Source organism: Amblyomma americanum, chromosome 8 (genome assembly GCF_052857255.1).
Source record: "Amblyomma americanum isolate KBUSLIRL-KWMA chromosome 8, ASM5285725v1, whole genome shotgun sequence".
Lineage (NCBI taxonomy): Eukaryota > Metazoa > Arthropoda > Arachnida > Ixodida > Ixodidae > Amblyomma > Amblyomma americanum.
The window spans coordinates 55,639,970-55,652,225 of NC_135504.1; the positions used below are offsets into that span (position 1 = coordinate 55,639,970).

The following is a 12,256-nucleotide window of genomic DNA, read 5'->3' on the forward strand; positions in this document are numbered from 1 at the left end:
GGAATATTGTAAAATATTATTGTGAGCATATGGATGGGAAAGGTGTAACATTCCGATGCATAGAACTTGCTTTTAAAGTGTCTTGCGCTCGAAGCGAGTAAAGACTGCCGTGGGAAGCAAATGGAACGATTTTTTTTTGCAATAATTGTGAGTCATCTGTCGAAGATTGTGAGATACCATTTTTAACATAGTCACGGGATTGGTATAACGTTGTAATGCGTAGAAAGATCTTGCTTTTAAGCTTCGTCCTCCGTTTGCACCGACTGGTTAAGATTGCCATAGAAAACCAAAAAAAGGGGGTTCGCTTTGGACAATAAATAGCACGAAACTAAAAGCGCCCCACAAAGGGATCAGTTGCTGTACGGATTGTTATGGTGCAATCTTATAATTGAAAAAAAAATTGCGTTTATAAACAACTTCCTGTTCAAAAATGCGCTTGCACAGAATTTCTGGTTACGATTCTGCTGTCACCGCGCTGGGATCAACGTGATAAGATAGGCCGAATTCACGGAGCGCACACGTTCACGCGGAAGCTTAAGAAGCTCAACTGAAATTGGGTCCTGCAAACAAAGGGTAGAATTGTTTCGCGAGCGTACCGTTGAGAACCAAATGATACCTTCTCTTATTCTGGAAGGGATAACCAGTTATATCTGTTTGCAGGAAAGCGTAGGCGCTTATTATGTTTTTGTGGCGGAGCAAACTATTGGTTTCAAGTTCAACCTAACGCTCTTAGCAAGCAACACATTTTGAAGCGAAAGCTTTACTGGCCGCGAGCTTGCGATTTCGCCATGGTGGTGCTCCGAGGAGGCACATGACGTCACAACGCGCGCCTCGCCACGTATATTAAAGCGAAAGCTGTACTGGCCGAGAACTTTGCGATTTCGCCGTGGCGGTGCTCCGAGGCGGCACATGACGTCACAACGCGTGCCTCGCCGCGGAGCCGAACAGGTCTGGCCGGGCCGGCGGTGGCTTGCGCACTGGGCGCGAAATACAGACGTGCTCCAAGTCTCCGCCAGTGCGGTCAGAGTGCGCCGAAGCCGCCGAAAGCGTTGGCGGTCAAGCGCATTTGCAGTGTAGAGGGTCTCACTTTGGCCGACGTGACGTCGCCATGCAGCGCGCTCGTTACGCCGTAGTATAAACGCGCCTTAACAGAGGCTGTGCTTAACCGCTAACCAACGTATTCGGTGGCAGCATCTATGGCAGCCACTGAGCCCCCCCCCCCCCCCCCCCCCCGCACTCTCACAGAATAAAAAAACCTGTGCCGCGGCTCGGAATCGAATCAGGGCCTTTGGCGTTCGAGGCGGAGACTCTACCACTCAGCTACGACGGCTCAAGCTTTAACCATGAATAAAGGCGCATCTAGTGAATGCACTCTTGCGATGCAGAAGTCTCCGCGCTTTCGATACGTATATCTTGGTGTCGCCACTTCGCGCACTTTAGCGTGCGCTCCCAGACACCCTTAGAGCGTGGGGGGGGGGGGGGGGTAGCGGTCTCGGTCACAAAGGAGATGCCCTCGACTCAGCGGGGCAAGCTCAGCCGTAGATCAGCTACCAAGTGACAATGGGGTTTGTCGTTTGGAGCCCAGCTTTCGCCGGTCGCAAGCCAGAGAATGGGTCGGAGTGAAAGGTTCACAAAACAAAACTGTTTATACAGCTAAGAGACGATACAGAGATTTCACAATCACTCGTACGAGCACATACAGAGAAATTCACATATACAATGCAACTCATGCAAAGTAACAATCTAGAGAGATTACAATTTAACAAAACCTTTGCACCTAAAGTGCTCCAACACAGAAAGAGACAAACAAAACACAATTTGTTCACCGGGCACTGCGACAGTCCGACGACCTGAGGAGCAAGAAGGGGCCGATCCGCAGACTGGTGCACGTTGCCTCGCTGGTCCTTGGCTGGTCGAGTGGTGTTCTCCCGGGAGTCGAGCGGGCGCGCTTCTCGGAAGCTTAAACGGCGGCTCGGGCTAACCGACAGTGGTCGCAGCCCCTCATTTATAGGCGCAGACGGCATCAGTTTGTTCTTCGCGCCAAGGCAGGCGCGCACGTACACGCAGCTTCAACTGCACAAACTCCTCCTTCTCGCGCCGGGCGCGCGATCCCATTGGTCGAGCGCGGAAACCACCTTCTAGAACAATCTAGGTCATTCGCGGCACGCTGAGTCATCGGTGCAGGAGCGAAGGGGAGAGGGTATCACTTTAGCGCGGTCAAGGTTACCCCCTTTCTGTTGACAGCGAGCAAAAACTTCGACATTCCAGAAAAATCGACGCCGCGCATATCTGTTTACTTTGGTGCCCCGCCGGCTAGCTGAGTGAAAAGCCCACGCACGGTTTACGCGCTCTCCGGAGGTTCACCCCCACCGGTTTTTTTTCGAAAATGCGCCGAATTTAGTCACACCTTACCTAACAGATCTAGGCCATCGGCAATTTTTTTCAGCGCCAGCTGTTAATGGGAGTTCGCTCTGAGTCGTCGCGTACCCGAAACCTGTTGTAATTGTCATAGGAATCCGTAAGTAAAGGTAAGCCAAGCCAGCAGCCAAAGCAAGGCAAGGGAGTGATACAAGGTAAGACAGAAAGAGGAGACGAGAGAAAAAGGAAGCAGAGAAGGAGATGGGAGAAATGTATCGGCGTGACTTCTGCCGTGGCGTGTTTTAACTGAGAAGTTGGTAGTAATTTTATTTCTGTTTAGTCATCGCAGACTGCTTGCGTTCAAGAGTGGGTGTAACTTTGCTTAACTTCGAAATTATCGTAATACGCTTGCTCGTGCTTCTTTGATTCACAGTCGGCTCGAAACGTGGAGAAAGAGAAAGGTTTCTTCTGCACTGCTAAGTAGCAACTGATAGCAGTTTTATCACTGCGGTCTCTACGCCTCCAAACGGTGTCTTATATTTCGTGCATAGCACTGTGGAACCTTTGTGATCAATATATTCGGGCAAAACACCGAGGGCGGATCAGAGCCAAACGAAATGTAAAGAGGGCCGCTGTAACAGGGCGATACGAAATTAAAAATTTCAGCCCTTGGAGAGCCGCTCATTATCATCATCATATAATATTATTTACACCTCCGAGGTGAAGATCAATTGGGATGGGATTCAGTCTCCCTTTATGGAAATAATCCTGATTTGTTGTTCGAATAGCAACTGTCTTGTTCACATTTCATTTGAACTATAGCAGCGTTTCTCGCATCTTTCCTTCGCGGTCGATTGGCAAATCGATGGCCAGGACGGGTGGCTCTTGTCACCCTTTAACCGCCCCAGTACTGTTGACCACTCACCTTCCGTCCACACAGTGCACCTTCTTTGTTAGGGCGTCGTAGTACAAAGCGAAGCAGTCCCCTCCAACTCCTGTGCTGTAGGGCTGCAGCACTTGCATGCACGCCGACATGGCGAGCGCAGCATCTGCTGCGTTGCCTCCACGACGCAGCACATCTACGGGATCAAAATTCAAAACAGTCAGGACAGCAAGAGAAGTTTGGGCTCACGTTGGAGCCCAAGGTTTTGTATGTACACATGCCTAATATTCCTATTCGCACCAATAAACAACACATAGCAAAATACACAAACAGCTTCGCCAGGTAACAAAGAGGTCCTTTGCAGCGACTGCTGAAGGCATAGAACTTCCTAAAAGTTAATTAGTAGTGCAGTCACCGTTGTAGGACGTCCTTAGGCAAACATGCCATGTTCATCTGCTGCTGACAGCCAGTGTTGACCAAGTGGTTCTGAACAGCTAAAAACGTGTCGAGCAGGACACGTAGAGTTGATAAGGTAGGACTGGCCGTGTGGAAATGTCCATGTATGTCTGGTAATGTAAACATGAAGACGTAGACCTGGCCCTGTGAAAATAAGCGTGTAGGCTTCGACGCACAGACCTGGAGACGTTGACGGCTGCATGTACACGCATATAAATGTACGCTTGGAATGTAAGCCGGAAGACGTAGCCTGGCTGTCCAAACAATATGCCGGGACGAGCATAAACGATTGAAAAATAAATTTCTCTCTTCGTGCCACGAGGCTAAGCGTAATGCAAAGACCTGAACATGTTCTGCTAAGCATGTAGATCTGTACGTGTGGAACTTACCATGTATACACGTTCATCCAACTCCAGATTGAATACGGCTCCGTACCGCCCGTGCTCCGTGGAGCGCACCTCACGGGCAGTTTGGAGCACCATAGCGCAGGTGCAATGAGGGCCGCAGACGGATTCTGTGCCACGTGGTCTGCTACAGGGTACTCACTGAGGCTCCTCAATTCTGACTGCTCGCAGCAGAGCGTTCGCATCCATAAAGTATCACAGCTGAACGGCACCGTCAGAGCACGCAACTTCGACTCGCGAAAAAGTAAGGTTTTCCCGTAGGCGGCTTTCACTTTGTCGTGGATTTAGAGACCATGAGGAGAAGCCATTGCTACCGTTGCGGCAGCATCGGACGTGCCGCACATACTTTTCAGCTACCACCGGTGCTTCGCGCCGCAACGTAAAAGCGAATTTCGCTTCATCCCGAAGTAAGAGCGCCGCGTTGCCGCGCTGCACTTTATGCACTGCAGAGAGGGGCAAGAATGCACGAACGATGATGTTTCATGTTCGGCCCTGCATAACGCTGGACATAAAACGTAGATTCCGGCTTAACAATACGACTCTTCTCGCTCAAAACTCGATGAAATTCTGCGAAAGTTTCCATAGTAGCCCAACACGATTGTATTACATGCGTTGAAGTGAGAAGCACTTTACTGAAATTACTTATTCGGCGAACAGAGGAGAGCATCTTGGTGCAGCTAACGATTCCGCGGCAGAAGCCACAATTTTGGCCCAACGCTAGCCGAGCCAAATACGAAACCTCATCTTCCCGGCATTCATGCGCTGGATGAAGTGTTTTTTAAGAAGCTCGCCTCGTGCAAGCTTTCCGCTTGGATAATAGTTAGAAACTCTATGCCGCCACCGGCTTTCGCCGTGCACGCGCAATACCTGCCAAGGCGCTGCGCGGGACGCCGGTGGTACGGTACCGCGTTCAGGCTGGAATTGGACAATCATGAACATTTAGTGGGAGATGTGGAACTGAACATGTAGATCTGCAGACATATGCCTCATATACCGCCTATAAGGGATAAGGGCGCCACTGAAAACCACCTAGCGGTAGCTTCCAGAACTTCGCTCAGGGCAGCTGTAGCTGCCATCCGTTCATCGCAGCGAGGATGGCTGCCGTTTGAGCAGCGATTACTCATTTTTACCTGGCTCCCACCGATTGCACACGTTGTACCATGCAGCAGGACAATGTGCGTCCTTGTGTAAAAATAAACCCACTCATGGCGTTGGAGGCATCTTGGAAAACAAAATTCCTACTCGGGCCAGCTGCTTCCCGTTGAGCAGAGGAGCATTAGATCGTGTCAGCAGGCTAATTGGCTGTTTTTTCATTATTTTTTTAGATAACTTTTCCTGAGGATTGCTAGCTCTTTTAAAATCCACCTGACGTCGTGGTTAAACCCGAAGCGAACTGTTTTGCCATCTGATATCAACATCGCGCTGGGACCGATCTCTTGGATGCCACTACTTTAGCATAGTGCGCTACGTTTAGCTTTGGAAAGGCGTAGTTCTCTCCGAAAGTGTTTCTAGCCTGATCCTTTTTTTCATACGTGCACTTATGCCGATGACAGTTGGCGCAGCTTGAAGACTCATTAACTCTAAGCTTGTTTGGCGAGTTGGTTGCTCGTGACTTATAAAACACGCAGAACCATGGCCGCGTCGAACCTCGTGTCTCATCTGTTTTCTGTTGGCTGTAATAAACGCCCATCCAAAATTAACTGCAATCCAAACCAAGGAAAAGTGCCTTAAAAAGAACTCAAAAATATGCAGCGCTCTGCTACAGAAACGAAATCCTAACAGAGATACACAGTAGTGAGCCTATTGGCTTACTGACTGAAACGACGACGCCAGCGATTGTCTAAAGATTAAATATATCCTGACGATTGCTTCAAATGATTTCAATAGAGCAAATATGGATGGTTTGGTTTTTGGCGGAAAGATGGGAATAACAACCGAGGTACTAAAGTGAAATGCAGACTGCGATCCCGATCGTGCCAGTGGAGCTAAAAAAATAGTCTATGACGCTTTTTGTGAGTATTTCACATCCGATCAGGAATAAACTGTTTCTGGGCGTGCCTGTTAGTTCGTGTAACAGTGAGATGGAATTGCATGCTTCTTATCTGCTGACCCGAACGCCGAGTGAAACAAATTCTCATTGACACAACGTTGGTACGTATACGGCTAGCGGCCGGTGCGCCCGACCCCCTCCCCTCATGTACTTTGCAGTTCCGCCTCCATCTGCACGGCACCTGCACGCTTGCAGGTGTAGACTTGGGAAGACTAAATTTATCATACGACCTCAAGATGAAGGCCTGCAGACGCGTACCCTGTGAAGTAGACCTGGGTACTTAGAGTTGGCTTTGTGCACCCGGATGCATGCCTCCAGACCTTGAAGTGTGATATCGGGGACAAAAAATACTCAATTGCACGCGAGCGCGCAAAAAACGCGTCCCTGGGGGATATGTATTTTTTCATTTCCACCTCGATTCCAGCTAGAAGGGGCGGTGTCTGAGAAATCCCACAGAACGGTGTCCCAATCCTTCCATTTTATGTGCGAAGCAATGCTCTAGCAGCATGCCACACCGACTTGCTGGTAAAATTTGTAAAAGAAATGCGGTTTGAACAGAAACCAGTGTTGCAGCATACGCTGGGAAGCGTCCCAATTTGTCAGCTCATCGTGCAGTCTGCTTCTCTTACCAGAGCCCAGGGAGGCAGGGCAGACGCTTCCAGACGAGCACCCCTTGGCGCACAAAACGTGCACACGCTATTTTAGAAACAATAGGGGGCTGTAGTGGCGCAGCGATGCATTATACAGCTAACTGTGGGGCGTCCTGGGAACTGCTCTCCACGATAGTAAATCTCCACATGAGGAAGTAAAAACGAAGTCCGGTAGATGCAGACCTCTACGAATAGAAGGAAACATGTAGATCTAGAGATGTAGGCCTGGAGACGTAGAAGTCTACATTTCGCACAGACTGTGTAGACGCAGACATGGAACATGCAGGCCTGGAGCCGTAGATCTCTATAAACATAAAGGAATTTTAGTGCACACCGCTTAGGCTTGCACTCCCGATCTGAGCTGCCTGTCCCCGCCGTCACTAATAGCTAATTTTAGGTGAGCGTTCTTGCGGCCAGCGGGCCGGAGCGGCCGAGGGGATACACTAGCGGAGAGGAGCGCGAGAAAAGATTTTTAGCCGGGCGGACCGCCCGTCTTCTCGAGCGGAGTAGAGTCGCTTGCTCTACTGCTCCACCTATCGGTCACAATTCGAGTTAAAGTTAAAAGAATATCAATTAAGCTCGCTAATAATGCGCTGAAACTTTTTAGTAAAGGTGGATTCTGTGTTTTAGTTAATTAGTCGACAACGTAGCGCCGGTGCTTGTGTTCATGGCTGCCATCTTGAATACCCATACACGCCCGCGCGCTCTTTCGCACGCTCGCGCGCTGTCTATCGCTCCGCTGGAGAGGGCTTCCCAGCGGGCGTAAGCTTCGCTCCGTAAAAACGCTGGCCGGCCCAGCGACGTGCGCATGCGCAGTGTCGTTTGCGCTCATCCACTCCTCTCCGCTGGCCGTAAAAACGCTCAGCTAAAACTGACTAATAACCGAACGCCGAGCGCAGCGGACGAAGAAAGACGTTGACAGAGAAGAGAGTGCGAGGAGAACGAGGAGGAGAGTACAGAGGTACAGTGAACGTGGGTCACACGGCAGCGAACAGCTGCACCAGAGTAGCGCGCTTTCATCTGCTCACAGATGACGTCATCGGTAGGGGTGCGTCGCTAGGCAGAGATGGCTCCAGGGTAGCGCGCTCTGCGAATGGGCTGGCTGTTCGACAATACGAGGCTTATCAGTGGAAGGACGTTGTGCGTGATGCCGAAGTCGAAACCCAAAACTGCATCCGCTCGGCACGTCGTGTTTCAAATGCGGTCGCCTACGTTTCGAGTGCCTCAGCAGCAGCGCTCAAACATCGTGTTACCGAGAACTGTAGTCATCACCTAAGTTTTGGCCATGGGGTGCACAAGGATCTGGGAGGGGGTGGACACTAAGGGTGAGCAGCGCAAAGCGTTCCCGGCCACGCGTTCCACCCCGGTGGAGGAGTGGGAAGTGAAAAAAAAAAGATTTTTAGCTAGTCAAGCGTAAGCCTTTGGGCATACATGGAAATTAAAACTTTTAGTCTTACACGTTCACTGCCGTTCACAGATGCGGGCCCTATATCTGTAACCGCAGTCACGGAAACTTTTCAGAACTCCTATTATACCAGGTGTTTCAGCGAAGATGAACCAATATTAAAAAAACAGTCTTTTTGAGACATGAAGGTGGCTACTGCGGCACATAATACCTGCGTTGTAGCACATCAGTAAACAGATCAATAATGTTGTATAGTTAGCTCTTAGGTACACCGCAAGTTAGGTACACCGCAAAGGTCTACAGCATCACAACTATCATATGACTACCTTGACAAAATCAGATGCGTCCAAACTGGCAAAATAAGCTTATGAAGATAAGAATCGACTCTGGAGCTCATCGTCACATCGTTACTCATTCCTTCTCTCAATCGACCCACGTCTCAATTCTAGACTACCACCTAGTCTTCAACGGCATCTGGAAACTGTTGTCGTCTCCGCCTGAACGCCCCGTTTGCAAACAAATTGCGGTAAAGCTTAGCACAAGTGAACAGTTCACAATACTACAACTTCATTTCAATAGAAAAGTGCAACATATTCTGTGTGAATGTCCAGAACATTAAAACATTGTATATGGTCTCTCACTGAAGTGGTTCTAATAATCGATTGCATGTTAGGTCCCGTGGGCTGCTTTTGCGCAGCAGAAACATGCATTCTATAATTTATATGCATTTCCAGTCGACATTGGTCTACTCAGCAAATTGTAATAACTTCGTGCATCCGACCATTATGGACTCCTCATGCAATGAACTTTCTCAGCCCCTTTATAGGACATTGCGCTTCTTCAGTTTGAGATCTTGCAGCGTTGCTCGTGGATGCACTTGAGCCAAAATTCGATGCTCATTTATTATTATATTATTTTCATTCTTTTTCTTTCTTTTACGTATTTATACTTTGTGCGCCTCTCTCCCTCCTTCTCTCTATCTCTAATTACCGTCCCCAAGCAGAGTTGCCCATCACGAAATTTTTTATGCCTGCTAAAACCTCTGCTCTTAATGAAAGGGTTTCTCTATCTCTCTCTAATCTCCACTCACCGCGAATTAGCGCCTCTTAGGTTATACAATTAAGGAAGCAAGGATGCTCCGTCTGTGGAACTTACCGAGGCCTGCTTGGCTGGCGAGCACTTCGTCGCTGACCACCGCCGCCCGGGCTGCGATCACGGGCAACCGAGATGCAAAACGCGTCGCATAGGGGCTGATGCGAGTACAGACCATCGCGCGCATACGCTGGGAAGTGCCTATCTGCCGGCAGTGCTACGGCGTAATGCGCGAATCGAAGAGCTGCGCTCTCCCGCGGTGCAGCGCCGAGGGCGATATGGAACACGTATTTCCTGTCTCCGGTGCAGCTGCTGGAGTACAACACTGTATCTGCTGTTTATTAGCATTTGCGCTATGATCTGAGCAATATCCGCTGCCACCGTAGTGCGCCAGAAATCGAAAGGCATGCTCGTTAATGCCTTGTTTTAAGTTGAATGTACAAATACTTGTAAAACGCATCGCAAAGTCTATATTGTTCCTAGACGAGACGCCAACAAGCCTAAGAGCGAACAGTGTGACCACATTTGGCTTGACTACCTCACTCGTTATTCCCATATTGGTTTCTTAAGTGTAAAATTATTTGTAGTAATCACTGGGTCATAGCTATTCGTCAGACGTTCACTGAAACTCGCGTTTTTGGTCAGTAAGGAAGTCGGTTGACGATTGCTTACTTCTGTTCAGGCTTTATTTGTTTAGTATAGTGCTGCATGTTTTGTGGGACATTTGAAGGTACTTTTACATGCTCTGGACTGCAAAGTTATCTTTGGCCGCATGGGGGTGCGTTACAGCTAGAGTTGAATGAATTTAATATGGAGTTCGGGGCGTAGCCTGCATCTCTTTAAAGATGTGGGTCGTTTGTTGAGAACATTTTGACTGATATGTAATTTCAGTCCTCTTCTAAAGTATGCAGGCTTTTTTAAAGCGCATGATTTACCCAAGGCAAAGCATACGCGTTGTTGCGTTACATTCGCTTACGAATTCGGAATATGCAATAAAAGAAAAGTAGTAATCAGAAAAATAAAGATTGCGAAACGAGTAGACATTCAAGTTTTTTTCTTCATGGCGACGCTAAAACTGTTGATTTTCTGCAAAAAGACTAAGTCTTGTGCGGAAACCAGGCCGAAATACCATGTAGAATTGCCGACGAGAACCAATTTGTCCTTTGCGATGTGGCTGTTATTTGTCGGCTACTGTTGTCGAGTGGAAACTTATAAACCGTTCATGCAAGCAGATATAGAACCACAGACAGTAGTGCCGGCGCGGTGGTTTGGTATCAGTGCTCCGAGGAGCTGGGCTGTCCGTGCGCTGCTCGAATCTCGACGAAAGGCGGCCAGTTTCTAGACATCTTCGTTTATTTAAGGAGCGAAATTGTTTTTGGTATGGGGGTGCGTACCCCATTTAGAGAGAGACAGAAAGACAAAGAGGGAAGTGAAATAAGAGTAAAGATGTCCAAGACCTCACATATAAAGCATATACAATGACTTGCAAACATTCGAGGTTTTTTTCTCTTCTGTTTTCTAATCAATTATCTTTCAACCATAAAGCAACTACACATTTAGTGGCCATTGTTGAGTGACACGCAGTTAAAAACAACAAAAGAAAATAGGCTCTGTGCTGTCCTTCGGTTTGGAGTCGGTCGACTCCTCTTCATATGTAGGTCACGAGCGAGACCCTCATTTCCCTATGCCCTTCTGCTCAATCGCTTAACGATGGCCTCGGTTCTAGCTGTCCTGGTGTAATAGGCAGCAATACAGGGTTCTCGCACAGCTTCTGCCGTATCGTTTAAGTCACGTTCCACGTGATACTCCCGATGTTGGTATGGCCGAGCGTGGCGCCCGAGAAATCTCCCAAGTTGCGGTCTTAACCTTGTTTTTGTATTGAAGGCCTGGAGAATTTTCCAAGTTTTCACGCTGGCATCGATTGCAACCTTTAATTTTTATTTTTTTACTTCCGGGGGTGTTCATTCACTGTTTTAGTTTTTCTGCAGCTTCTAAGTACTGTTCATTCTGAATAAAGCACTAAGTTGATATTCAGTGCAGTGTTTGTATTGCCTCATCCTTTGTGTTTGTCTTTCACGTAGTTGCAACATTTGAAGAACGCTGGTTTTCTGAAGTGATCATGGGGCAAATCTGGGAAAGAATGATGGCTAATAGAATGAAAATAGAGGCCACTTCACAGAATTGTGATAATTTGCAGAAAAGGACTGCGGCTATCGCATGCGTTTACGGGATGTCTCACTGTTTGGAGAAGAATGGTGATTTCTATGGGGTGAGGGTAGTTTTCAAAGCTGAAGATAAGCTGAAAAGGACATGCCCAGCGGTCAGCAAGCAGTTGAGCAACATGGATAACGACCCCAGGAGCAGGTGAAGTGTTCGACATGAGGTGCCTTTTTTGCCCTGCAGGGAATGGGGTACAAAATTCCTCTTTCCTGTGGTAAGGCAGCATTAGGCAAACAGGGCGGTGTGTGAATACACAACTAAAAGAGCACCTGGATTCGCTAGGAAAACCACCTAGCTCTAGTCTTTTTCTGCACTGCCGAGACTGCAGAGGTTCTCAAAGAGATTTGAAAGGCACGTGGATATTATTCAGAAATGGGAACCAATTTTGACGTGAGGTAGTAGAAGTGTTTCCTATCCTTGAAGACTGCTAAGCCTATGTAGCAAAGGTTTCAGTGAACCTGCATAATAAAGAGATTACGTTCCTGCAATCTGTGCTTGCAATGAATGACAGACTACGACGGTGTATTTTGCCATCTTGAGCTTGTGTTTTTGTTTAAAGGTCTGGGCCACGTCCAAAGTTGTCACGCTGGTATCTGCTGACATCTTTTACTATCAGTTTTAAACTTCCGGAGGTGTTCACTGATTGTTCTCGCTTTTCTGCAGGCTATAGTGTTCATTCTAAATAACACATTCAGTTAGTCAGCGCCGTTTCTGCCTTACCGCGGTGTCGCAGTATAG

At 48.2% G+C, this 12,256-nt stretch overlaps 1 protein-coding gene across 1 annotated transcript in view; it reads right to left on the bottom strand.

Moving 5' to 3' along the window:
* LOC144100343 (glutathione hydrolase-like YwrD proenzyme) overlaps positions 1 to 9,493 on the bottom strand; it is a 61,638-nt gene extending 52,145 nt beyond the window's left edge. Inside the window, exons 1-2 of the mRNA XM_077633317.1 lie at positions 9,362 to 9,493; positions 3,284 to 3,437 (exon numbers count right to left, since the gene is read on the bottom strand). Of these exons, the coding sequence (XP_077489443.1) occupies positions 3,284 to 3,437; positions 9,362 to 9,485 (278 nt within the window). The 5' untranslated portion in view covers positions 9,486 to 9,493. The remainder of the gene's footprint in view (positions 1 to 3,283; positions 3,438 to 9,361) is intronic.
* Positions 9,494 to 12,256: the final 2,763 nt, after the last annotated feature.